Source organism: Lepidochelys kempii, chromosome 11 (assembly GCF_965140265.1).
Source record: "Lepidochelys kempii isolate rLepKem1 chromosome 11, rLepKem1.hap2, whole genome shotgun sequence".
NCBI lineage: Eukaryota > Metazoa > Chordata > Testudines > Cheloniidae > Lepidochelys > Lepidochelys kempii.
Genome location: NC_133266.1, coordinates 60,631,064 through 60,658,556, shown reverse-complemented (window position 1 = coordinate 60,658,556; position 27,493 = coordinate 60,631,064). Strand labels below are relative to the sequence as shown.

General features: G+C 46.4%; 2 protein-coding genes across 11 annotated transcripts in view; one reads left to right on the top strand and one right to left on the bottom strand.

Annotated features, from left to right (window-relative positions):
- Positions 1–1,225: 1,225 nt before the first annotated feature.
- On the bottom strand, positions 1,226–26,755 carry CYP20A1 (cytochrome P450 family 20 subfamily A member 1). Of its 8 annotated transcripts, none has more exons than XM_073306484.1 (13): positions 26,264–26,755; positions 20,133–20,182; positions 19,870–20,036; positions 16,600–16,745; positions 15,172–15,339; positions 13,615–13,693; positions 12,367–12,482; positions 11,351–11,405; positions 9,382–9,502; positions 7,990–8,101; positions 3,554–3,618; positions 1,729–1,818; positions 1,226–1,566 (listed from the first exon to the last, which is right to left on the bottom strand). In XM_073306484.1, the coding sequence occupies exons 2-13, from the start codon at positions 20,150–20,152 to the stop codon at positions 1,416–1,418; spliced, it is 1,290 nt and encodes a 429-aa protein (XP_073162585.1). In that variant the 5' UTR covers positions 20,153–20,182; positions 26,264–26,755; the 3' UTR covers positions 1,226–1,415. The 8 variants fall into 8 exon arrangements, 7 of the variants coding, with proteins under 7 accessions (XP_073162585.1, XP_073162582.1, XP_073162583.1 ...); XM_073306481.1 differs by lacking the exon at positions 26,264–26,755 and adding an exon at positions 25,882–26,128; XM_073306482.1 differs by lacking the exon at positions 26,264–26,755 and adding an exon at positions 25,909–26,128.
- LOC140895826 (alpha-aspartyl dipeptidase-like) overlaps positions 25,937–27,493 on the top strand; it is a 39,494-nt gene continuing 37,937 nt past the window's right edge. For all 3 annotated transcript variants that reach the window (XR_012154360.1, XM_073306490.1, XM_073306491.1), the window contains exon 1: positions 25,937–26,304. Coding sequence is in view for 2 of the 3 variants with exons in the window: in XM_073306490.1 (XP_073162591.1) it covers positions 25,952–26,304 (353 nt within the window). In the remaining variant the exon portion in view is untranslated. The remainder of the gene's footprint in view (positions 26,305–27,493) is intronic.

Genomic DNA, 27,493 nt, shown 5'->3' with positions numbered 1-27,493 from the left:
CCACCCCCACACGAGCACTGCCGGCACCGTGTTGAGAGAGGGAATGGGGATCAGAGTCATCAGCAGAAGTAGGTTTAGGGGGAGCAGTGGTAAGGGGATGGGGAAAGCATGTATAAAAGAACAAAGGGACAAGGAAGAGTGAGAAAATGGACAGAATAAAGGAGACAGGACAGCAAGTGTGTCAAGATTTAGGGCAAAGGGGACATGAGGGCACCAGACAGTCTATCCCATCCCAACAGGCTCAAAAAAGGAGAGGTTGGGAACCACTGCATTAGGGCAATGAGAGGGACCTGCACAAACAGGCTGTACTTGGTGCTAATTTGGCTAACAATGGTTGGGAAGAGGACTCTCTAAAGGGCTTTTTACTTGTAAATTAGAATATTAACCCAAAGGCCTATAAAATCAGCCCTCTCCTTTTCCCCCACTTGCTCTGCCAGCCTTGCAGTGACCTGATGACCTGATGCTGTGCGATGAACGATGTTCAGCAATCATTCCTGATGCTGATTAAATCAGATGCTGGCCTCAAAATCTGCTGGCTAAAGAATCCCTGCCTTGTTCTTTTTAAAACTGCCACTACTGTTTTAGCAGGAATTGGACAACCATTTCCCTCCCCAGCCCTACATGACCAGCCAGGGCCACCCCTCCCCACCAGCACAGTGCAGTGGACCCCCTCCATCCCCCACAATTAGGGGAAACTAGGACTCAGGTGATGCCTCCCTGCCTTCCCCCACCTCACCAGATGGCCTTGAGGAGAAACTGGAGAGGAACCAACCAGAGACCCCAGCCAGCTGGAGCTGCTGGGCTGAGAAGGAGTCAAAGCAGGGGCCTGTGGCCAGAGAACTTCCTACAGTTTTGACTGGACTGTCTCTGCCCTGCACTGATTGGCTGTTTGCTCCAACTCTCCCCCTCCCTATTCTCCAGAGCTGCTTCACTTCACACCTGCCCCCGCACCCCTCTTTTCTCCAGCATGCCCTTGCCCCTCCCTTTTCTTTCCATGTTGTTTATCCTAACTAAAAGCCTCTAAAAAGTGCATCATGAAACTAACATGCTATTTGCTGCCATCACACTCTGCTGGGGTGTTCTACCCCTTTCCCCATACAAATAATGGGCTAGCTGGAGCATTGGCCTATTCCAATACAGCAGTTCTTAGGAGTAAAACTGTAAGATTATGTTGCTTCCTTGAATGCAAAATGGCTAGAGGTCAAAATAATGTATCCAAACGGCATAAGAATTAAATCTACTTTAATATGACAATTTTTTTGAGTTACAAAAAATACCAAGAGGCTGCTGGGTTAAGAACATGGAAGGTAATGGAACAGTGATGTTAAACCCTTGACCAGTTCAGCATGATGGAGGGTTCCTTTCTGAGGTGCGCGCTCTTTCTCTCTCACTAACTCACTCCTGGCTTTGTTCACTCAGCTTCTCTTGGATACAGTTATCCATGCTTCTTCCTTTGGCGAGGTTACCAGCTCATATTTGGTCTCCATGACCTGCCCTTTCACGGGATGCAGATATAATTTCCTTACCAACATACTCAGCAGTACTGTGGCCACCATATAGGCAAACCTAGGGGGAAAGAATAATAAAAGAAAACAATGAGATAAATTCTGCAGTCACTGCTGATTCAGTCTGCCAGGGCTGGTGTTCAATGCTTGACAAATTTAACAGGAACAAGCTGTTCCTTCCTACCCCTGCATCCACACAGCCTTTTTTTTTTTTTTATCTCACCTCAACTCTGGGCACTCCTGACTTCCCGAAAAGCCCAGTAAGGAAAAGTTTTTCATAGCGGATTCATCACTGAATCTGTCTGGATCAAATCTGTAAGACAAAACAGGGACTGATTCTTCCTGGGTATGCATGCGTGTGTGTGTGCACATCTGTACACATAAGGGGCAGAGACTAATAAAATCCTAAAACTCAGAATCCCACTACTTTGCTATCAGCATCAATCGAATGCCTTCTTCCTCCTACATCATGCAGCTTGCGAAGAGCACATGCAATCTGATTTCTCTCTCCTTTCCTTCTCCACTGCTTACATGAAGATTTCCAATTCTTCTTGCCCCTCACCCGCCACTTCAAGCAGCTGGCATGTGTGTGGGGGAAGCTGATGATTCATTAGAATGAGAAGAACTTGTTTCAGCATTGGGTTGATGAAAGCTTTAAGGGAACTGCTGGTTTAATGAAAATGAAATTCCCATAATCAAGTAACCATCAGGAGACTAATAAAATGCCAGGGAGCTTAAAACCTGAGCTATGATATTATAGAAAATCCCTGATATTCTAAAATATGCAATTAGATGACTTTAAGGCAATTCTCTCTCACCGTGTATTAGATCCTTTCCATTACACTTCAAACCTTTGGCTCCCTGCCTGTGCCTATGAACTACAGCTCTGATCCTATGCCGATTAAAGTCAAAAGGAGCTTTCCCATTGACCTTCAGAGTCAGTAGGAATGGGCACTACATTCACACCCTAATTAAAAGTGTCAAATTACAGATGGTATAACAAGAAGGGAAACTCAGTCATTTAGAAAAACCTGTTGAAAGCAGACAGTCACCCACACTATATTAGGACTGGACTGTGGCTAAACTTGCTCAGGTGGGCAAAAGGAGGGCACACAAGAAACCCTCAAATACGCCTCCCCCCGACCAAGTCAACCACAATCTCAGCCCTTAATCTATTGGCAGGCAATGACTGGGTGTGTGTTGTGCTGACTGTGGACCATGGCACTGTCCTCCAGCTTCCTCTCCAGCCAGTGCCTCCTTGCCAAACTAAGGACAGTGCAGCTATCATTCTGATGTATGATCTCCTACTGCCCCTGGAGGCATCAGCTAGCATGATGCTTATAGGGCAGGAGGCCTCTCCACCCTCCCTCTTCCCCTGAAGCAAGGGTTATGGCTGTAAGAGAAAGAATAGAGCCCTTAGAACTATTTTTTCTCCCACAAGCTCCTCTGTCTTTTCTCTCAGACTAGAATCACTGATCCACATTCTTTCCTGCCTAAGCTATGTTAAACCAGTGTTAAAAATTGCCACCTGGAGGCCAAAGCAAGCTACAGCATTTCCATTTGCCCTCTGGAGCTCTAATTTTCAGGCCAGGATCCTTTTTGTTTTCATGGGTGGAAATAATGAGGTAGAGTTTCCTTCCCCTTAAAAAACAAAAATCTTTGACTGACATTTCCTCCCGTGAGCCATTGTTTTATGGTAATGAATAGTGATTTCAAATCCATTTTAATCACTGTTTTCCCCTTGCAGCAAACCAGAAAAATAGTCCCACAGTGTTTGCCAAGAGAGGGCTGTGAATAGCCAGAAATATCTGTTACTGTACTTCTTAATACACAATGAATATGTAGCCTGCAAGATCGCATTTAGAGTTACCCAAAACCCTGTCCTTGGAGACAATCAAGAGAGCTCAACAAATCTTAGCAGGGAGTTCCTTCCACGACAGGCTACTTACGGAAGGTTTGACAACCTACCCATAGGGACATTGAGACACAAGATCCGAAAGAAAAAAAAAAAAGAAAAGAACTATAATAAAGTTTCTGGTATCCCATACTTATAGGGTGATGCCCAAGCTGAGCTGTCCTGAAGCACCACACCCAGAGCATATAGCACAAGAGTCTGAAATGAAAAGAAAATAAAAAACACATCTGAGTCAGTCTAGAATACACAACAGGGATAAAGTTACCACTAGATAGTAACCATTAGACAGCCCTTATGGAAGAGTCCTATATAGAACATATATAATAATCCTATATAGAACATAATACCCTATCCCCAAACACCTTTACTTTTTTAATTTTTAAGCTATCATTTTCTATTAAATTGCATAGGTCTTTAGAGCAACTTTAATTGGACCCTGTTGGTTTCTGTAAAGGGTGGGGAATCAAGCCACTAAGTTCATATCCAGATCCAAACTTCCAGAGTGTTCATATCCAGAGTTCAAGTTTAGCCCATATTGAGATAGGAGCCAAGCACAAGTTCAGATACAGATTCAAACTTCACTAAAATTCTGGAGTGTTGGCCAGGGACCTGGTTAAATCCCATCTCTAGTACACAAAGACAAAACCTGTTTCACACATGATCTCATCATTTGTCCCACAACTAGTCAGGCACAAATGATACAAAGTACGTTAAAAATTAGGACTGAGCCCATCACCAGCATAAATTCAAGCCATCACTTCCATTTGTGCAAGGAACCTACTCGAAACTATACTGAAATTAAAAACAGAGCATGTGTGTCAGGGAGCAGTTTAATGTAAGCAAAAGGGAGCCAGCACCATCGTGTCAGCTCTGCTCAATCCAGCCAAGTACAGAGAGAGCAAGCGAGAGAGAAATGAAATCCAAACACTCAAAAAGCAGCACTGCCTTGTAAACGTCAACCTTATATGGCTTCCAAATGTCCTTAATCACAATCCCAGGGCCCTTTACTTTTATTTTTCAGCAGCTCTGTTGTGACATACCTGTTCTGAAGAGTTTACAATCTACAGGCCAAGTTCTGTTCTGTTTATGTGAGTCAGTCCCATTGGACGAAATTCATACCTGATGTAAGCGGATACAACTCTACTGAAATAAATGGAATTGAAATAGATTTTGTTCTGGTCGGTGAGTAAGGCAGGCAGCATCTGCCCATAAATTAGGATTTTATAATTTGGGGCCCAGTTCTGCCACCCTTGCTCATAGTTAGTAGTACTCTAGGGCTGGATCCATTGCCCTTCTCTTCTATGGGCTTTGCATTAGTCCTTTACTTTGCAAGTAAGTCCCATTGGAATCAGTGAACTGCATGAAGAGTAAAGTCTTTCTCTGTATCTGTAAAGGTGACAGTATCAGACCCTACTTGGTGGAATGATGACATTTAATGGGACACTAATACCAGGGGACCTAATATATAGGCCATGCTTGTGGGGTCATGGCACCATATGTGAAAGAAAGCAAAGAGTCAAATACAGTAAACATCTTAAATGAATCAAACTGTAACACAGAATCTCTATGGATAGAAATTATACTTGAAAAATAAGAGAATAGCTGTAGAAACATATACTGGCCACCTGACCGGGATGATGATGGTGACTGTGAAATGCTCAGGGAAAATAGAGAGGCTATCAAAATAAAAAACTCAATAATAATTGGGGATTTCAGGATATCCCCATACCGACTGGGTACATGTCACCTCAGGACAGGATGCAGAAATAAAGTTTCTAGATACCATTAGTGACTACTTCTTGGAGCAACTAATCCTGGAACTCAAAATGGGAGAGACAATTCTTGATTTAGTCCTAAATGGAGCACAGGATCTGGTCCAAGAGATGAATACAGCTGAACCGCTTGGCGATAGCTGCCATAATGAATGTATGTATGTATGCATGGGGGGGGGGGGAGGGAATACCAAAGAAGTCCACCACAGTAGTATTTAACTTTAGAAAGGGGAACTACACAAAAATGAGGAAGCTAGTTAAACAGAAATTAAAAGGAACAGTCACTAGAGTGAAATGCCTGCAAGGAAACTTTTTTTAAAACACCATAATAAAGGCTCAAACTAAATGTATATCCCAAATGAAAACTAATAGTAAGAGGACCAAAATAATGCCACCAGAGCTAAACAGAGTAAAAGAAGTGGTTAAAGACAAAAATGCAGCCTTTAAAAATTGAAAGTCAAATCCTACTGAGGAAAATAGAAAGGAACACAAAGTCTGGCAAGTCAAGTGTAAATGTATAATTAGGCAGGCCAAAAAAGAATTTGAAGAGCAACCAGCAAAATCTAACAGCACATTTTTTTAAAGTACATCAGAAGCAGAAAGCCTGCTAAACAACCAGTGGGGCCACTGGACAATTGAGGTGTTAAAAGAGCACTCAAGGAAGATGAGATCATTGCGGAGAAGCTAAATGAATTCTTTGTATTGGTCTTCACTACAGAGGATGTGAGGGAGATTCCCATACCTAAGTCATTCTTTTTAGGTGACAAATCTGAGGAACTGTCCCAGACTGAGGTGTCAGTAGAGGCGGTTTTTGGAACAAATTGCTAAACTAAAAAGTCACAAGGACCAGAGTCACCAGAATACTGAAGGAAACTCAAATATGAAATTGCAGAACTATTAACTGTGGTATGTAACCTATCACTTAAATCAACTTCTGTACCAGATGAAGGGAGGAATAGCTAAAGTGATGCCATTTTTAAAAAAAGCCTTCAGAGGCAATCCTGGCGATTACAGGCCGGTAAGCCTAACTTCAGTACCAGGCAAGCTAGTTAAAACAATAGTAAAGAACAAAATTGTCAGACACATAGATGAACACAATTTGTTGGGTAAGAGTCAACAAGGCTTTTGTAAAGAGAAATCATGCTTGACTAATCTTAGAATTCTTTGAGGGGGTCAAACACACACCTGGACATGGGTGATCCAGTGGGATAGTGTACTTGGACTTTCAGAAAGCCTTTGACAAGGTCCCTCAAAGCTCTTAAGCAAAGTAAGCAGTCATGGGATAAGAGGGAAGATTCTCACATGGATCAGTACCTGGTTAAAAGACAGGAAACAAAGGCTAGGAATAAATGGTCAGTGTTCAAAATGGAGAAATGTAAACAGTGGTGTCCCCCAGGGATCTACTGGGATCAGTGCTGTTCATCATATTCATAAATGATCTGGAAAAAAGTGTAAACAATGAGGTGCATGGTTTGCAGACGATACAAAATTACTCAAGATAATTAAGTCCAAAACAGACTGTGAAGAGTTAAAAAGGGATCTTGGAAGGCTAGGTGACTCGGCAACAAAATGGCAGATGAATTTCAATGTTGATAAATGCAAAGTAATGCCTATTGGAAAATAATCCCAACTATACATACAAAATTAGCTATTACAACTCAAGAAAGATCTTGGGAGTCATTGTGAATAGTTCTCTGAAAATATCTGCTCAATGTGCTGCAGCAGTCAAAAATCTAACAGAATATTAGGAACCATTAGGAAAGTGATAGATAACAAGACAGAAAATATCATAATGCCTTTATATAAATCCATGGTATGTCCACACCTTGAATACTGCATGCAGTTCTGGTCCATCTGCCCATCTCAAAAAAAGATATATTAGAACTGGAAAGGTAGAAAGGTAGAAAGAAAGGTTAAGGGTATGGAACAGCTTCCATACGAGCAGAGATTAAAATGACTGGAACTACTCAACTTGGAAAAGAGCCAACTAAGGGGAGGTGGAACATGATAGAGGTTTATAAAATTGTGAATAAGGAAGTGATATTTATTCCTTCATGTAACAAGAATCAGGGATCACTCAATGAAATTAATACACAGTAGGTTTAAAAACAAAAAGAAGGACTACTGCATACAACATGCAGTCCACTTGTGGAAATCGTTGCCAGGGGATGTTGTGAAGACCAAAAGTGTAACTGGGTTAAAAAAAGAACTAGATAAGATCATGGAGGATAGGTCCACTAATAGCTATTAGCCAAGACAGTCAGGAATGGAACCCCATGCTCTGGGTGTCCATAAATCTCTGACTGCTAGATGCTGGGACTGGACGACAGGGGATGGATCACTTGATGATTGACCTGTTTTGTTCATTTCCTTTTAAGCATCTGGCCACTGTCAGAAGACCGGATACTAGACTAGATGAACCATTGGTCTGAGTCAATATGGCCATTCTTTTGTTCTTAAATTAGGATCTTTTGTGCACAATTTAGCCCAGAGACAGACCCCTTCAAAGCCAGCAGTAGTCCATGGAAGGCCATTATAATGAACCACTAAATGCAAATCTACTCAGGGTTCTAGAATAGCCTCTTCACAGAGGAAAGGGGAGGAGCTCCAAGCTAAACTGCACAAATATCAAAGACAGACTGTCATCTTGGTGTAAACTGTGCTAGAGAAATAATCTGGTTTTGACAGTAATTGGGCACAGTGCTCCCCTTCTCCACACTAATGGGAACTTCAGAATTGCAAAGAACAAAATCAACCAAGAGGAGAGGGCAAGGTTGAGCTCCCAGCTCTGTCTTACCTCTTTGGGAATAATATGCTGGTCAATTCTTCCCTCCAGCTCCTGCAGCCGTGCGGCAATTGGCGTAAGCTTTGCTGTCCGCACCGTCTCACACAGGACCTGCCGGCAATACCTGCAAACAGAAGTCTGTGCCAATAAAGCTTTTTCTGAGACAAGCAAGTGCATATTTCTGTGGCATCAGGAATGGCTGTTCTGCGTAAGGCTGCCCTAGACTTGCTGACCCTCTGCATTTGGGATCACAGCTCTTCTCCCAGATTTGCTTCCAGGACACTCTCAGTGAGGACTCCTGGCACATTTGTAGATGAAGCAAGAGGCTTTCTCTGGGAGGTTATAAAAATATCATCTGTTCTGTGGCCAGCAGATAGCAGCTAGACAACAAGCTTCATCAAGGAGAGACTAGGAAGCTCTCTTACAACAGTATTACAGTGTTCCACTGCTCCACAGGGCCCTACAATAGCTATAGCAGGGGACTGCAGAGGTATGCTGCATCAGTGGCTGGACTCTCTGAGGTTTGCTTAAGGCATCTAAGCACTGAGGCACATGCTTTAGGGACACTGGCAAGACTCCTAATCCTCCTTGTTGAAGGTTCAAACGCACTGTGCCCTGTCCTCAACTACCACCTCAGGTCATGCCCCCACTGCTACCAACCACACCTACTTTGGAGGGCCCTAATACTGTGAATCCTCTGCACCTTGGACCCAACTCAGTAAAGCACTTAAGTGCTGAATAAAGTTGGGGACTGTGTCGTACTGCACCTTACATAAGAGGGCCCACTCCGGATTGGGCACTACTGCAACACAAACAACACCTAGATTACTCTAATTAATAATGCTGAAACTAAGAGGGTTCTACAGAAATTTAACATGGTACTAGTGAAATTGTCTAAAAACCTACACAGTTGAATAGAGTCTAACAGGGTTTTTTTGAACCATCTGGTAGAATCCTACACCAGGGATATAATTCTCTGTTGCTTTCTATAGGGTGGTTCTAACACCTACAGAAAAGGTCTCTCTCCTATTCACTCCTCTTGGACTTTTCCAAAGGGGTACATAGCCATCAACAAGAGTCACCAGTCAAGGATACCCCCTTTGTTCCTGCTCAAAGGAATGGCAAGACATGATTCAGAGCATAGCTCCCAAGCACACCACAAGGCATCTTGTTAAGGGGCCCAATCCAGCTCCAAATGAAGTCAAGGGAAATGCTCCCATTGACTCCAAGCAAACTCCACCTGGGCTTCTGATGGGCATGCTCCCTGAGTCACTAGACACACTGATCAGTGTTGCTGCTTCCCCTTCTTTCACAAGCATGGATAGGAGTCAGCCTTTAGCGTGCAGGATCACAATGACATCTTATTTAGCTCAAGTGCTTCTCCCACTCTTAACATGGACCCACCTGAGCTGCTCAATTTTCTCATGTGTAAGTGGGCCCTTTCCAAGAACTCGGTCCACCTCCTTGTAGAGGGTCTGTTGGACTTCTTGTGATGTCGTCAGGAAATAGACTGCCCAGGTGCATACTAAGAAAGGAACAAGGAGAGTGCTGGCTCAGCAAATCCATCTCCTCATTTAAGGGGGACAAATCAAGACCAGTTTTCCTTCTCTCTATCTCTGCAGTGTTACTCTTCTAATGCAGAGAAGAGGCATTAGGGAGACACATGAGATGCAAATGTGAAAGGATAACATCTGCATGAACTATAAAATGTAGCTGTATAGAATTTACCTGGTAGACCTTATTGATTCTATACTGAATAATAGGACAGAGTCTGAATGATGTTATCCAGGGATACTACAGTCTGGAATCCCTTTTCCTGTCCTAGTGACAAGAAACTTGGGAAATACTGGAAAATGATCAAACCAAGTGGATTAAGGAGGAAACAGCCATTTAATGGGTTTGGGGTGCTGCAACCTCACAGCTCCATGATCCACACAGAAGAGACCAGACAGTCCTAAGAAGGGTCAGACACTCCATACTGCTGCTCCTCCCCTAATCCCCAGAGCACAGCTCCTATAACAGTCATACTGCCTGCACACAGGCCAGCGCTCAGGGTAATCAGAGAATTTAGACAACCAGACTAGATTTAACTAAAAGGGCCCTGAGGAGTAAATCTACCAAAGTGAGGCTCCAACATATGTGGAGAAAGCAGCCAAAACCTCCCCTCCAGCAGGTGGGTCATAGGAGAGTGGACCGTGCTGACCAGGAAAGCGATGTGACTGAGCAGTTGGGGATTCACTGATTTAACACTTCCCCTCAACAGAGCTCTTATCGCCCCCTGGCAGAGCTCCGATGGGAAGGTGACAGCAATATTGTCACTTGCCTCCCCTTTTCTGCTGAATCTCTCTGTGCACAAGAGGGATTCAGGTGGCACGAGGGATGTATAACAACTCCCTGTACCATGTGGCTGGATCTGGTCTTTTGTGTATCTAGCAATAGACTTATGATATACTATCTACGCAAACTTCTCCAATAAAATTATCAGAAAGACAGACAGCTCTAATATGAAATAAGCCCACGTGAGGTAGTGTTTCCAAGCTGCAAGAAGCAAGCGTGAGCAGGCATTTTGCCATTTTCTACTCTGGAGGTTGTACAGGGGATCCCATCAGAAAATTAAACAGCCAAAACACTGGGAGAGAGTTTCCTGTACCAGTGACATTCTCTTTACGTGAGCTTTGCTACTTGACTTTCAATACTTTTCAACATCTTGGTTAAGTGCTATATTTGGGCTGTTGTCTTTGGGATTCTAGATAAGTGGACGATTTTGGGCCAGTTAATCCTGAAGAATTAGTTTAGAAAAGTTCCCCAACATAGTAACAATTTGTGCAGCCAAAAGCTTTCCATTTGGTTCTTCTTTCTGTTTGCTTTTCTCATAATCCTTATATGAATGCGAGTAACTTTTAAAAAAATGTTGATAGCATATATGCCGTAGGGAAACGTGAAACAGCCAGTCAAACATCAGTTTGCTCTAAATCTTCCAAGAGCAACAAAGTTTATTTCAAGGGATGATCGTTTTGGGCTGCTTCCCTTTGGTACAATTTCATCTAATTTAGCATCAGCTGGATGGGCTTAGAGTCCAAGTGAAGAACAGCAGCAGGAAATTCTAAGACTCACAGCATGACATGGAGGGCTGTTTATAACAGCTTAACTTCAATCCACTAGAACCCACTACCTAGAAAAGTGCATCGATTGGGCACCCGGACAGTACTGTAGAAATATCTGCCTGAATAAATTTCAAGTATAAGAGAAAAGGGAAGGGAGATTTTACTTTTCCTTTACATGAAAATAAGTCTCATCTCACTATGCTTTTTTCAATATAGATTAGTCCCCTTATCTCTGTTAGAGTTGAAAGTTGCCTGTGTTCTCTACTTACGGTTAGCCGTGATTACACACCCTGCCAGAGAGAATATCATCGTGTCTTCTAGGATCTACGAAACAAAATCTGGTTCAGGGGTACGGAGTCAGAGAAAACATTAAAGAATCTAATGACAAATCACATCTTCCATTCCACCACACTAAATCACCTTAACTCAGACAGCATGAAATCCAGCATGAAAGGATAGGACTGAACTCTCTGTAGTGATTCCACTGGAAGGGTTTTGGGATTCCCTCCAAGACCTTTTCCACTTGGCTTATCCAGAACACCTTGTCCAGTTCTGAGAGAACACTTTATTCAGTCCTCTAGAATCCAAGAAGCTCTGTGTGAATCTGGACTCGTCCTTGAGGTTTCTTAATTGGAATTTCATAAAGCTACAAATGAGGTGATCAGGCTCAGGTGTCGGAGTTGTGGTGCACCCTAACCACATCCAGCATACATAATTATAAATCAGATTATATACATATTCTAAAATATTATAATTGTGCATTATATTTACATGTTTTATGATTGGCTTACTAATTTTGCAAACCAATCCTTGTACAGATCATAAGCTGTTCATGTGCTATAAAGTGTGCTAGTAAGCAAAGTTGCAGCTGCAAGTTTATCACACATTACTCTTCTTCTTACTATTTCTTAATCTAATAGCTACATATTAGTGACAAGGCCACTTGTGAATTCATGCTTTGTCCATTGTAACTTCTGTTTCCTTATTTCTGTTTTTTTCATAGTTAATACAAGGCCTACAAAGGGTACCTAAGCAAAGAAAGATTCTTAACACTAAATACCCATCTAGTTCGTAGAACAATAAAGCAGCAAAACAGAAAGTAACCAAAAATATAATGCATTTAAAGATTGGAAGATGAAAATAAATATACATTATACTCTAGTGAGGAATCTGGACTAAACGAGATGCAAGACGGACAATTAATTAAACGCTAAGATGTAATTAACAATTGATCTAGTGAAACTCCATTAGCATGTAATGATACGTCCACAATAGCTATACATACCTGCTTGTCACTCAGGTTCCCCTGCAGTAAGGAGTCTATGAAGACGTGTCGGCTGAAGCTCCTGCCCCCCCGCTCCTTTGTGACTTTCTTTAAGACGGATTCCATCTCCATCAGAGCTTCATGCACACAAACAAATCATTATTTTAAAAGCTGGTCACCCCCCAAAGCAGCAGAGGACTCTTCTAGAATCCATCTTCCCAAACAGTCTTTCAGGCAAGCTGTCCATCCTGTGTCCATTGACAGAAGCAGACTCTGTACTGAGCCTGTTACTTAGTGTCAATCTGCAAGAAGTTTACTGAAATTTAATCTAAAAACGTACGAGTCAAACAGACAAATGGTTCAGATCACGAGAGCAAGTTCAAACAACATTCAGGGTTTAACAATCACCACACGAAACATCCTTATACTTCACTCAGATCTCACAGCCTGTGTGGTCTATAGAGTTATTGCTGCTAATCATTCACAGCATTGTAGCACCTCCTTCCTCTCACATGCTGTCTGGGGACCCCAGCAATACCCACACACAAAATAAAGGAGATCAGAGTTTGCTCTGTTGTGTCATACTGCTATAAAACTGGTGAAGGCAATTCTGGATATACATCAGCTTAACAGAGCAGAATTTGGCCTCATGTCCTTAAACACACAGCACAAGTGCAAGAAAGGGAACACCCTGTTTTTGTGGGTTTAAATTAAGTCCTTAATATTACTTTAATATTTTAATAATAATTAAAAGAGACAAAACAGCACAAAAATAAAATAGTCTGGTGTGGCAGCATATGAAATATGACATGAGAGAACCGGATGCATAACTGAAAATAGTAAGCTGTCCTAGGAATACCAAGGAAGGCATTGGTTAAAGCCACAATTCAGGACTTCTATATTCTGCTTCATGGCTAACAAAGAGGAAGAATGGTCTTGTAGTTAAGTCACTAAACAGGAACTCAGGAAATCTGAGTCCAGTTTCCAGCTCTGCCACAAGCTTCCTGTGTGACCTTGGGTAAGTCATTTAATCACTTTGGCCTTGTCCGTAAAATAGAGATGACAAAAATTCACTACCACATAGGAAAAATCGATAATGTATGCAAGGTGCTCAGATACTATGGTGATGAATTCCACAGAAAAGCCAATACATAAATAAATATGGTCAAATCAAACACCTTCATATGGTAGTTACCTCAAACACAGTAACCACCGGTGTGTGAATGAGCCAATAAGTGGGAGTTGGGGGGTGGTGGAAAAACAACTTACCATCTTCATATAGCTTTTTCCTGGTCATACTTTTGTCAAGTGACCCATCCAAGAAACCCTTTCCAATTTCTGCCCATATCTGAAAGAGGTACAGATGAATTCCATTACCCTCCAAGTCACGGGTTGCTGGCAGCTCTGCCTAACTTTATCCTGACACATGCACAAAAAAACGAAGACTTCCCCTTCCCTATAGGAGGCCTGAACAGGAAATAGGCCTTGTTTTAAGTGTGGGCACAATCACATGTGCTGCTGTGTTTGTGAGGCTGTTTGCAAAGTGCTGCTGGAACAGTGCTGAGATGATGCAGTCATGGGATTAATTACAACTGAAAAAATGATATATCCCAAGCGGGAGAAGGAAGGCCCTTTACTTTTACATCACTGAGGTAATGCATGCCTCATTTATCCACACGGAAGCAAAAAAGGTTACAAACCCAATTTTTAAAAACAAGCCTTCGCAGATAATTTTTAAGAGACCCTTATCATATCTGACAGAACCACTGGGTTCCTGTTTTTTCCATTCCATCCTCGAATCCTCATCTTTGGAGCCATCAGCATTCTGGCTGAAGTCTGGAACTTACATGATGGGTCTCAGAGATTGCTTTTGGAGAGAAAAGTGTGAAACTATGGTCTCAATTTACAGAATTGCCAAGCACCCACAGCTCCCACTGACTTCAGCTAGAGTGACATTCAGCACCTCTGAAAATTAGTTCCCAGATGTCCACTTCCTGGAGACTGAACCTACCTCTATTAGCAAAGTCTTCCAAGCCATTGTGTCCCAAGGCACAAAAACACTTTAGGGTCAAAAAATTCAACCCACTTATTCTGCATGTTAGTGTAGCATCCTATCACAGGTCACATCATTTTTACTCTTGATTTTAGAAAGGTCCATAAAGGATCCAAGATATGCTGGTCAAAGGGAGATGGCACAACATCCAAGATTCAAAGTAACTGTGGTCCATTTACTTGTAAGAGCTAAATGGCATTTATCACAGAGCCTCATTTAAACCTTTGCCATTCATTCCCAATTTCAGCTCAGTACTGTGCCTCCTGATCACAAAGTACCAATCTTGCATAATTACCCTTACAGGTAGCGTGATGGTTCTGTAAGTGTGGATGGCAGCCTCTACTTGGACTAACTGTGGTCACCTCAGATGTTCTCTTTATTCACAACACTGAGGGTTTAAGAAGGGACCAGAAATCAAAGACTTGGGATGGGATTTTCATAAGACTTTAAGTGAGTAAAGCAACCAAATGCCACCAGGTTTCAAAGACATTTGCACACACTCAGTTCCAGTAGGTACTTTAGAAAACTCCAGCCTTACAAAAATTACCATATACTTATTAGCTATTTCTTTATGTTGACCAAGTGTAAAATTTGACAAAATAGTGGAGAAATCACCAGCTTGGAGACCCTACCAACTTGAACATCCAAGGTGAAGGCCTCTGCTCCAGCATTTTGTACCCCTTGCTAAATTATGCAGTGATAGAGACTAATGCCATCAACCTGGAAAATTGACAGGATCTAGGAGAACATTCCTTGCTCTTCCCGAGACTTACTGCATCATGGTTCCTGCGGAATCGAATTACTTCCCGGTCATCTTCAAAACTACCGCCCATTGCAGTCTGTGTGACAGACTTCATGGCAAAGCCCAGCATGTGTTGGCAAAGGGGCACATGTTGAGACTCAGGAAAGGACAGCCATTTTGCTAGCAACTCTTCAGACAGCTAAAAGAAAGGAAATCAGAAAGCTACAATAATCTCCTTGACCTACCACTTCACCCCATTGTTCTCTAGAAACATACCTTAAAGAGGAAGTGTTCTCACCCAGCTCTTAACAGTCCAGACACTGGATATGGCTCAAACTTAACCCCTTCTTGCAGTTTTTTTTTTTTTAAATTATTAACTTAAAGAACAAACAGCTTAGGTTCCTGCTAAGGTTGGCTGTTCCGAAGGTTTTTCCCCATAGGACCCCTGTGAGCCTGCTCCTTCTACCACAAAGGAATGCTTAAACAGTTTAGTACTCTTGGGTTGGAGCTAATATGACTCACTATATTTGGCTGCCAGGGTGAGTCAAGAGAAGAGCTCTGCATCTGAGTACAATCCCAACAGCTGGCATCCTGCCCTGCTCCCACCCTCTGGAGATATTCCTAGAACTCAGACACTACAGCATTTTTAGTTGTATCTAATGTCTTGAAATAAACATAACCAAACCCTGTCTTTCCTTCTAAATATAGTGAGTTAATGCAAACAAAAGCATATTTATACTGTATTTATACAGTCAGATGGATACTGCCACCACTAATATTACTTTTCTCTGTGAAACTTGCTATCCAAATATTGTTGCAAGTAACAAAGTCAACCACACCTGGAATATGGGGGAAATAGCATTTCTTTCACTTTGTTTACTTTGTGCATCTGACAGCAATTTATACAACATCTGTTCCATTGAGTCCTCTGTCTTAATATAGAAAACAATAATGTACTTCATCCATGTGTCTGTCCCTTCACAGTGTGCATGAGTGCCAGTGATCTGTTCTGGAGGGGATGCCAGACCAGCTTAAGAGTGTGTACCAATCAAGTGATTTATCCCCTGTCACCCAATCCCAGCTTCTGGCAAAATTTTGTGTCAATTACCTCAAATTTACCAATCTCAGACAAGGAATATGTAAAATGTGAAGAGGAAATTTTACATTTGAGGACTTTAAGGGAGAAGAGCAAAAATAAATAAACAGACTTATAATGGAAAGCTACCTGTTCTCCATAATAACAGAAGAAATAAAAGTCCGGAAGTTATAATATTGAGATTTTAAAACATTCTCAAAATCTGCACATGGTTCTCATTCCAGCACCAACCTTCCCTCTGCTCCTTTATCCCAACCGCTATCCCCATTAACCTCTCCGGTAAAGGCCAAAGATTACTGTTCTCTCCGGGAAAATGTTACACGCTGGCCTGCACACTGCAAGCCTTCAAATCAAGTAATTCACCTTCTGGATGACAGCAAAATTACTCTGCAGGGACTTGGTCACACCATTTTCATACAGCTTTTTCCTCAGGTGACTCTCCCCCGCATCTCCACTGAGTCCAGACTGGTACCTCAACAGGGACTTTAGCATCATTTCAAAGGGATCCGCTGAAATAAACAAAAAGGAAAGTCTGAAATATCAGTCAAAACAGATTTGTGGGGGGGGAAAAGGGAAATTTAGAGAATCCTCTAGAATTCCCTCATTTTGCCCTTTATGTCCTCCCTGCTCAAAGGCTCCCAAAACTAGGGCAACCTATCCTTCTGAATAAGGACAATGAACACAGTTGCCTTTGAATTCGGTCAGTGCTACTCCTAAGTTGACAGCAATACAGGGCATTTCCTCCTTCCAGGAATGGTCTCCACAGAGCTCAAAATCTCTCTTGTTCCATGAAATCTGGGACCCAGAACTGGATCCTCCATGTGACAGTACAGCAGGCTACTCCTAGCATACCTAGGCTGTCTCCCTGGAGTCCAGTGCCACCATGCTACATAAACAGTCAACTGGCTCTTCTCACCATTTTTATGAGAACTGCAGTAATAAGTTATAACTTGTTACAAGGTCACCGGCTGATAATGTCATCAACTTGGTACAGCATCAGATGACACTACAACCCAACCCCCATGTAATGAAATTAGTTAGCAGGTTCACTTACAATCTGTTTACATCTTACCTCATGGATACAACATTGCTGTTCTACTGGTCCACAAGCTCATTTTAGAATCAATTATTTCATGGGATGGAGGCCCAGACAGAGGCATGGATACAGTGCTGCTCTTCCCCTTTCTTCTACTGCTCTGTGGCCTCGTTTTACCCACTAGCACTGCAGACATGCACACGATGTGTCAGTCAACGTGAAGGAGCTGGGGGATGTGCACTACCTTCAACAATCGTGTCAGGATACAATACGGAGAGATCTAATTCCAGAGTCTTTTACTTTCGGCTATAACACCGCTTTTCATACATCCCTCAAGTGCCACACCAATGAGCTCTTATTGCACTACTGTTACTAACACCGACTCCTCTTGCCCATCTGCAGAGGAGTGCCAGGTCTCTTATAGAAAACAGTGTCCTGTTAAATTATACAGATCCCCTTTCACCTTCTGCAGCAGTGGAATTTGTCATGGAATCATGATATGGAATCCGAGCTTTCATTTCAAAGGGAAACAAAGTTCCTGACCTTTATGATAGTAAAGGAAACATTCCAACTGTGAACAGAGTGCAAACTGATGCAAGGATGTCTGGCTGAGTCTCCAGAGAGCCTGAAACATTAGCTTGGTGTGTGAACTGCATCCATTCATCTCAGTAAGTTGGTAACTTTGAAACCTAATGATGACAATTTAAACATGACCATGGGTAGCTAGTTAGCTGCCGATCCTTTAAGTAGAAACATCCAACCAATGTACTTATTCCTACTGACTCAGAACACCTGCCACACCTTCCCCAGTGCCAAAAGCCCCACTTCCCTCCTACCCTGCTGCCAAAAAACCCAATAGAATATTTCCCTCTTAACAATTTCTATGAATCCAATGTGTTTTCAATACAGAATTTCGCTACACAAATAAAAACAAAATATACAGGACTTCTTAAAATAAGCTAAATTTAATATCTGCACTGATTGTATTATTCATTTTCAAATTTAATTTAATAAAACCCTCCCTTTTAAAATTCATTTGAAACTACCACAGAATCTGTCCTGCTGCCTTAAAGTGCAAGAGAATTCAGAGGCCTTGATGCAGAATATACACCAAGCTTCCCAATGAGTATATGGGGACTTGGCTATATTTGACCTTTTCAATTCATTCCAAGTATACATTTGGGTCACCAAAGTCTAGCGCTCATAAGAATTCTACTTTCACAAAAAATAGAATTTAGTCAGGAGACCTGTGAGATCATCTAGTCCTATCACAGAATCATAGAATATCAGGGCTGGAAGGGACCTCAGGAGGTCATCTAGTCCAACCCCCTGCTCAAAAGCAGGACCCATCCCCAATTAAATCATCCCAGCCAGGGCTTTGTCAAGCCTGACCTTAAAAACTTCCAAGGAAGGAGATTCCACCACCTCCTTAGGCAACGCATTCCAGTGTTTCACCACCCTCCTAGTGAAAAAGTTTTTCCTAATATCCAACCTAAACCTCCCACACTGCAACTTGAGACCATTACTCCTTGTCCTGTCCTCTTCCACCACTGAGAATAGTCTAGAACCATCCTCTCTGGAACCACCTCTCAGGTAGTTGAAAGCAGCTATCAAATCCCCCCTCTTCCGCAGACTAAACAATCCCAGTTCCCTCAGCCTCTCCTCATAAGTCATGTGTTCCAGACCCCTAATCATTTTTGTTGCCCTTCGCTGGACTCTTTCCAATTTATCCACATCCTTCTTCTAGTGTGGGGCCCAAAACTGGACACAGTATTTCAGATGAGGCCTCACCAATGTCGAATAGAGGGGGATGATCACGTCCCTCAATCTGCTCGCTATGCCCCTACTTATACATCCCAAAAGGCCATTGGCCTTTTTGGCAACAAGGGCACACTGCTGACTCATATCCAGCTTCTCGTCCACTGTCACCCCTAGGTCCTTTTCCGCAGAACTACTGCCTAGCCATTCGGTCCCTAGTCTGTAGCTGTGCATTGGGTTCTTCCGTCCTAAGTGCAGGACTCTGCACTTATCCTTATTGAACCTCATCCTGTCCTGGGTTCTTCTCTTCCCTACAATACAACACACATTACTTTGTCCAATCTATTTTAAAGTGACCCAAAGTGAAGGGGCTTCCATTTTCACTGGGGAGACAGTGTAACAGAGCTCACAGTCAAGGTTTTCCTGATATTCAGCCTCCATTTTCCCTGGTGAGACTACCTATAAAGGTCAGAGGTTGGGTAGCTTATTCTTCATGACCATTCTGGCTTTGGCATCTCTGTTTAATGAGGAGTGGTTTGTGATGTGGATACTTGCTCACTGGGAAGTGGACACAGATCACCAAACTCATTTTATAAAGACCACTGGATGGTTACAATGTTTTGTCACTTAAATGGAATCTCTGTAAGCAGTAGCAGAGACTCAAGATCACACCACTCATTCAGTTTCAAGATAAATCTCACTCCTTTAAATACCGTGAATGAAATCCTACCTCCCTCAGAATCAATGGCAAAACCTCGTTTACTTCAGTGGAGCCAGGATTTAACCCTGGGTAAAAGCAAACAGAGAAATGAATCTGAGAGAAAGCAAATTAAACTTACATGTCCTGTTAGGGTTAATGTGTTGTTTTAGGAGATCAATGGACCCCACGCTGACCACAAGGCGTCTTCCAAACCAGAAAGAGACAACAGGGCCGTACTTCTCATGCAGATTCACCAGGAACTCATGCAGGCTGCCACTGGTTACAATGTCTGGCAAGTTCCCATCTCTGAGGGAAGAGTAACAGGAATAAAAAACACCCTTCTATGAACAATATCAGCAATGAAGGTTAAATAAAATTAATGGGAAGGAGGAAGCCACTTACTTTTCATCTGTTGGAGTCATCCCTGGGATACCTGAAGCTTGTCTAGAAGCCTAAGAGGAAAGAAAATGATGCTCAAAGTTCTGCATCAGCCTCAGAAGATGAACATTTTAGCATCTATTGGCCTGTTGCTTCAAGCTTTTCATATCAGTTTAAAAGACCAGTTTGCCAGCTTATAACCCTTCACTGAATTAATAATTTGATAACAGGACAAAATTGTTTTTCCCCCCTTCTCTCCCTCCCCTAAATAGTCCAATACGCACAGAAATTAGGCACTCTCCCTGTGTATTAAGGTGAGATAATGGAAAACCACATATAACTCAATACCAATAGCATTTTTTGAACATGGACACCAGAGTGTTGACTCAACAGCTTGTCACTTGCCCCTCCAAAGTGATGGTAGGTTTTTTAGAACCATAGTTTTATCAATTTTATGATGGTTAAAAACAGTGTGAAAGAATCCTTTTTTTAAAACCAGAAAACTGTTTTTTGAGAATATCTTCCATCACCGAAAACTTTTTGTCTAAAATAGCCACTATTATCATGCAACCTGCAGAAACACTGTGGTGCTCTCTGCAGCCACTTTTAGCTAACACCATTCCTAATGCAATCTCGACATCAAGAACGCCTGCCCCATACAGTTCTGTTCTAAACTCAAAACACTGGCACTAAGCAAAAACCAACAGTTTGCTTAAGCATCTCCGGTTAAAAAACTGAGAAAAAAAATCAGCGCTTGTCAAATAGTGATGCCACATTTGCAGTGGAAAACCCCTATTTTGTTTAAATATCAACAAGGTAGAGGTTAAAAAAAAATCTATTAAAAATGTTTCAGTGCATCATTTGAAAGAAAAATAAATTCCAAAACTTGCAAAATACATCCCTCGGCCTGAAACCTGCAAAAATTTACACAGGTGCTTAACAAGCATGTTTGTGATCCCACTGATTTAAATAGGATCACTCATCTACTCAAAGAGAAGCACCTACCACAGACATTTTACCCACAGGGCCTTGATCCAGCAGTGGAGACCTGCACAAGGGTCTGCCCGTGAAGAGTTTATTGCAGTGTACTAAAGCACTTATTGGGAGAAGGGAATCATTGTCCAGAATAGTGCTCCACAGCAGTATTTTATTACATCTAAATTATACTAATTTTCCAAACTTCCATGGACCGTAGGTTCTAAGGCCCCGTCTACACTGGCAAGTTTGTGCACACTAAAGTGGCTTTGAGCGCAGTAACTCCCGAGGTGTACTCACTGCCAAGCCACTTAGTGCACAGAAGCTGCGCAGACGCAGCACTCTACAAAATACCACCTCGACAAGAGGCGTACAGCTGTCTGCGCCGTGGCTACAGTGCTGTACACGGTGTAGACACTGTGGTGATTACAGTGCCGCAATTGGCCTCCGGGACATGTCCCACAATGCCTGTTCTCACCAATCTGGCCATCGGTTTGAACTCTACTGCCCTGCCCCCAGGTGACCAACCGTCAGTCCCACCCCGTACATTCCTTTGCAAATTTGAAAGTCCTCGTCCTGTTTACTCGGCGATGTGTGCAGTGGTCTCAGCGCATCTTTCCAGGTGGCCATGCCTGCTCCAGGGACCAGGTGATACCCCGCTTGGAGCAATGCCGAGCTGCTGGACCTCATTGGTATTTGGGGAGAGGAGGCTGTGCAGTCCCAGCTGCGCTCCAGCCGTAGGAATTATGATACCTACAGACAGATTTCTAGATGCATGATAGAAAACGGCCAGGAGCAGGACACATTGCAGTACACGGTCAAAGTGAAGGAGCTGTGGAACGCCTACCACAAGGCGCAGGAGGCAAACCGCTGCTCCAGTGCTGTGCCCAGGAGATGCAAGTTCTACAAAGAGCTGGACGCGATACTCGGTGGTGACCCCATCTCCACTGCAAAGTCACCTATGGATACTTTGTTGGCTTCATTGCTAGTCGAGAGTGGACTGAGCCAGGAGAAGGCAATCTTGGATGAAGAGGGGGACCCAGAGGCAGAGGATGACTCAGAGGCCAGAGATGCATGCAGTCAAAAGCTCTTTTCTACCCTGGAGGAGCCTAGCCAGTCACAGCAGACGGATATTCGCAAAGTGCCAACAGGAGAGGAGGCCCCTGGTAAGTGGATCTGATTTTGGGAATTGCTAAAGCGAGTTATTGGGGGCAGGATTGTTGCAGAAAGCAGGCTTGTCTCCCACTTCATGCCTAGTTTGTGTGGAGAAATAGGCTGTTGATACACTCCCTCACTTCACGTGGATCTCCCTCAGGAGACTCTCTCCAGGAAACTCTCATGGAAATACTGGGAAATCTGCTCCCGCAGGTTCCTCAGCAGAGCTGCTTTCTTTCTTGCCCCATTAACGGTAACTTTCCCGCACCACTGTGCCATCACAGGGAGGGGGGGGGGGGAGAGACCATAGCGGCACACAGGCTAGCTGCACAGGGGCCAGGGCTTAAACCGCAGGCTTGGAGAACACTCTCCCTCGATTCCCTGCTCACCCTCAGCAGGGAGATATCTTCCAAAATGATCACCTCCTGTGGAAAGTGTGGGGACAGGAATGATTATCAGGCCCCCCATACAGTGCTGGCTCTCCCCAAGTGACCAAGGGCCACGTGCCCAGTGTACAGCAGGGTCCAGGAACAGTGATTTACCCTGCCCCTGTGGCTATTCACCATTCTGGCAAAAACAAAAAACAAAGAGGAGTACTAGTGGCACCTTAAACACTAACTCCTCGTTGCTTTTCTGGATACAGACTAACACGGCTACCACTTTGAAACCTACCACCATTTTGGGGGTCTTGTGGCTTGTGTGCGCTTGCCTGGGGTCAGCCAGTTAGTGTTAGGTGTGTGAGTAATGGCTGTGTTTTAAAGCACTGAAACAACGTTGTCTGTGTTGCAAACAATACTGCTTCTGTAAAATGTTGCATTTAAACTTCACAGATATGACCTTGGAAGGCCAGCCTCCCTTATCGGCGGCAGAACAGTTGCGAAGAATTAGAAAGCGTCCCAAGAACAACTAAGGAGGACTTGTGTGTGAGGTTATGATGCACTCCGCTGCCAAGAAAAAGGAACTGAATGAGTGGCGGGACAGCGAGAAGAGGGAACGAAAGGAGAACGCAGCACACCAGAAAGAAGCCAAGGGGCGGCTCTTAACACTTATGGAGCACCAAGGGGACAGGCTCTAGGCGATATTAGCTCTTCAAACCGAGAAGCTCCACGCCCGTCCTGCCCTGCAGCCATTGTCACAAAACTCTTTCCCATGCGCCCGCCCCACACCACCAACACACTCTTATCAACCTCCTGGCTCCACTTTCTACCAGCAGCATTCCACCCCTCCTGCCACACAATCCAGCAGTGTGGACTCCCAATACCCACTGCACTCAAGACCCATCCATCTGCACTTTGGCCTTGATGAAGTACAGCACCCGCTGCATCATACTCCAAAGGAGAAGAGTGGGCATGATACCTGGACATACACAAATTTATATCTGTCCCAGGACCCCTTCTCCCCATGAGACCTTCCATTTCCTCATCCCCCTCCCTGTTGATAAATTTTTTCATTTGACTCTCTCCTCTGGTTGTTGTCTTTCAACACAAGAATTGTGTTTGTTTGAAAGCAATCTTTATTCTATTAAGGGAAAGCAAAAAGAGCACTGCAAAACAACATACAGTTATGTTAAGGCCCCTTATTGCATCATGTGCACCAATCACCTCCTAGCATTACAAGCACTGCAATCCCGAGCATAGCAACAAATATTAGTGGCTTTCAGCTTCAAATGGCTGCCTCAAAGCATCCCTGTTCCTTATGGCCCTGCGCTGTGCCCCTCTAATGGCTCTGGTCTCCGGCTGTCCAAACTCAGCCTCCAGGCGCTGAGACTCTGCCGTCCAGCCCTGAGTGAAGCTTTCACCCTTCCCTTCACAAATATTATGGAGTGTACAGCACGCGGCTATAAGCATCTTCTGGTTCGGGAAGAAAGTCCCTGCTTGCAGCTTCTTGAACAGGCCAGTGTTCCGAAAGATGCGTGCGGCGTGCGCCTTTCTGGACCAGCCTGCATTAATGTCTGTGAAACACCCACGGTGATCCACAAGCACCTGGAGAACCATTGAGAAATACCCCTTGCGATTAACGTATTTGGTGGCTAGGTGGTCTGGTGCCAGAAGTGGAATGTGCATGCCATCTATTGCCCCTCTGCAGTTAGGGAAACCCATTTGTGCAAAGCCATCTACAATCTCACGCACGTTGCCCACAGTCACGGAGCAGGATGTGATTAATGGCCCTGCACACTTGCATCAACCCGACTCCAACGGTCGACTTTCCCACACCTAACTGGTTAGCGACAGATCGGTAGCAGTCTGGAGTAGCCAACTTTCACAGTACAATCGCCACTTGCTCCTTGCTGCAGCACCTGAAGTGGGCACTGAGGGGTGCTGGACGCAGACCCAGCAACAATAACTCACTGCATGGAATAAAGGTGCAGTCGGGTGGCCAGGGACACACATTCAGCACCACCTCACCCCAGCTGCTGCTCCAGGGTATGACATACCTCGCCCTCGCCTCCCTGGGCATTTCCATGGCATGAAGCTAGCTGCTGAAAACAGGCAGGGAGGGGAGAGCCCTGGACATGGTGCAGATGCCCCCACACCCAGACGGGATATTGGGGGGTGGGTGAAGGGCAGTTCAGGAAGGATGGAGATAATGCATCTCAATGGGGGGGAGGGGATTCGGCCTTCCCGTTGCCCTGCCCCGCAACAGTTGCCAGGCACAGGTAGGACATGACCCCCCACCCCCGCGGCAGTTACCGGGCACAGGCAGAGCACAGCCCCCGCCCCCGGTGGTTACCGGGCACAGGAAGAGCACGGCCCGCCCCACCCCGCCCCGCGGCAGTTACCGGGCACAGGAAGAGCACGGCCCGCCCCGCCCCGCCCCCCGCGGCGGTTACCGGGCACAGGTAGAGCACGGCCCGCCCCGCCCCGCCCCGCGGCAGTTACCGGGCACAGGAAGAGCACGGCCCGCCCCGCCCCCCGCGGCAGTTACCGGGCACAGGAAGAGCACGGCCCGCCCCGCCCCCCGCGGCAGTTACCGGGCACAGGAAGAGCACGGCCCGCCCCGCCCCGCGGCAGTTACCGGGCACAGGAAGAGCACGGCCCGCCCCGCCCCGCGGCAGTTACCGGGCACAGGTAGAGCACGGCCCGCCCCGCCCCCCGCGGCAGTTACCGGGCACAGGAAGAGCACGGCCCGCCCCGCCCCCCGCGGCAGTTACCGGGCACAGGTAGAGCACGGCCCGCCCCGCCCCCCGCGGCAGTTACCGGGCACAGGAAGAGCACGGCCCGCCCCGCCCCCCGCGGCAGTTACCGGGCACAGGAAGAGCACGGCCCGCCCCGCCCCGCCCCGCGGCAGTTACCGGGCACAGGTAGAGCACGGCCCGCCCCGCCCCGCCCCGCCCCGCCCCCCGCGGCAGTTACCGGGCACAGGAAGAGCACGGCCCGCCCCGCCCCGCCCCGCCCCCCGCGGCAGTTACCGGGCACAGGAAGAGCACGGCCCGCCCCGCCCCGCGGCAGTTACCGGGCACAGGTAGAGCACGGCCCGCCCCGCCCCGCCCCGCCCCCCGCGGCAGTTACCGGGCACAGGAAGAGCACGGCCCGCCCCGCCCCGCGGCAGTTACCGGGCACAGGAAGAGCACGGCCCGCCCCGCCCCCCGCGGCAGTTACCGGGCACAGGAAGAGCACGGCCCGCCCCGCCCCGCGGCAGTTACCGGGCACAGGTAGAGCACGGCCCCCACCAGGATGAGCAGGAAGGTAACGGCGAAGATCGCGAAGTCCAGCATGGCGCAGGCCGTGCGCGCCTCACCAGGGGGCTTCTCCACGTCCCCGCACCGGTCGATCGGCAGCTCTGCATCCTGGCTGAACAGACCAGAGGAATCGAGCGCGGCGTGGCGCACGCAGGGTTCCCGCCAGGCCCCTCCCCGCAGCTGCAGGGGCCGGCCTCCGCGAGCGCGGGGAGCCGCAGAGCTGCCAGGGGCGGGGCCGAGGGGGAGGGGCCGCGGCCGCGCGCTGGCTTCCGCCCGCCCCGCTCCGATGGGGGCCCCGCGGCGGCTGCTGCTGGTCTCCAACTCCACCCTGCGCGGCGGGGGGTACCTGGGCCACTGCGAGCAGCAAGTCAGGCGCTTCCTCGGGCAGTAGGTGCCAGCGACCCCCGCCTCGGCTCTCGTGGCTCCTGGGGCCAGGGGCTGTTCGCACCCGCCTTCAGCCGGCCCCCGCTAGCGCCTGCGGCTTGTGCCCCCCCCCCCGGTGCTGTCCTGGGCTCTGGGCGCGGCGCCTGCTGCTGACGCCCGCCGGGGGCTGGCGCGGGGCAGTGGCCTGAGCGGAGAGTCCGTGACTCGCTCCCGCGAGACCCCCCCACCCCCCTCGGCGGGGCTGTCGGCCTTTAGCCCGGGGGCCCGGACAACCAGCAGCGCCTTCCAGGCGTGCCCCAAGCCTGGCGCTTTCCGGAGCTGCCGCCGGAGCCTGGCTGCCCGGTTCCCGAGCCTTCCCCTGGGCGGCGCTGACCAATCCCCGCCGGAACGCCGGTCTCTGCGCCAGGGTGTAAACTCGTGGCAGCCGCCTGTGTGTGGCGGCTAAGCGCCGGCGGCGTGTGCTGGCCTGTGCGCGCCGTCGCGGCGTGGATCCGCCTTGGCGCTCTAGCGCAGGGAGCATAGTGGCGACGTTTTAGGCAGGCATGGCCGTGTGGCGGGGGGGAGAGGCTAGTGCGTGCGGTGGAAGGGCCGCCTGGACCCTGAGGCGCAGCTGGATTCCTGGTGTAGACACTGGGGTCGCATTGGGACTCGGGCCCTTCTAGGGGCATGTGGAGAGCTGGACAAGAGACTGGTACGCTGGGAAACAATGTTGCCGTGTTTAGTTTTCAGAGAGATTCGTAGGGCTGAACACAGGCTGATGGAAATGGGAGTGTAAATCACGTGTCACACAGCGGGCATAAGTTAGTCACAGGCTGAACTTTATTCATTTTTAAAAGGTTGTTAGGACCCATTATCACAGGGGTGGGCAAACTTTTTGGCCCGAGGGCCACATCTGGCTGTGGAAATGGTATGGCAGGTCATGAAAGCTCATGAAATTGAGGGTTGGGGTGCAGGCTCTGGCTGGGGGTGCAGGCTGTGGAGTGGGGCCAGAAATGAGGAGTTCAAGGTGTGAGAGGGGGCTCCGGGCTGGGGCAGGGGGTTGGAGTCTGGGGTCGGGGGCTGAGGGCTCCAGCTGGGGGTGTGGGCTCTGGGGTGGGGCTGGGGATGAGGGGTTGGGAGTGCAGGAGGATACTCCAGGCTGGGACCGAGGGGTTTGGAGGGTGGGAGAGGGATCCAAGCTGGTGCAGGGGGT

Coding starts and splice junctions, on each gene's coding strand:
- CYP20A1 (XM_073306481.1), bottom strand. CDS start 25,953: ATGCTGGACTTCGCGATCTTCGCCGTTACCTTCCTGCTCATCCTGGTG. Junction 15,340..16,599: donor ATTTTGCTGTCATCCAGAAG/GTGAATTACTTG, acceptor CCTTTCTTTTAG/CTGTCTGAAGAGTTGCTAGC. Junction 3,619..7,989: donor AGCATATTATTCCCAAAGAG/GTAAGACAGAGC, acceptor TTTTCATTTCAG/ACTCTTGTGCTATATGCTCT.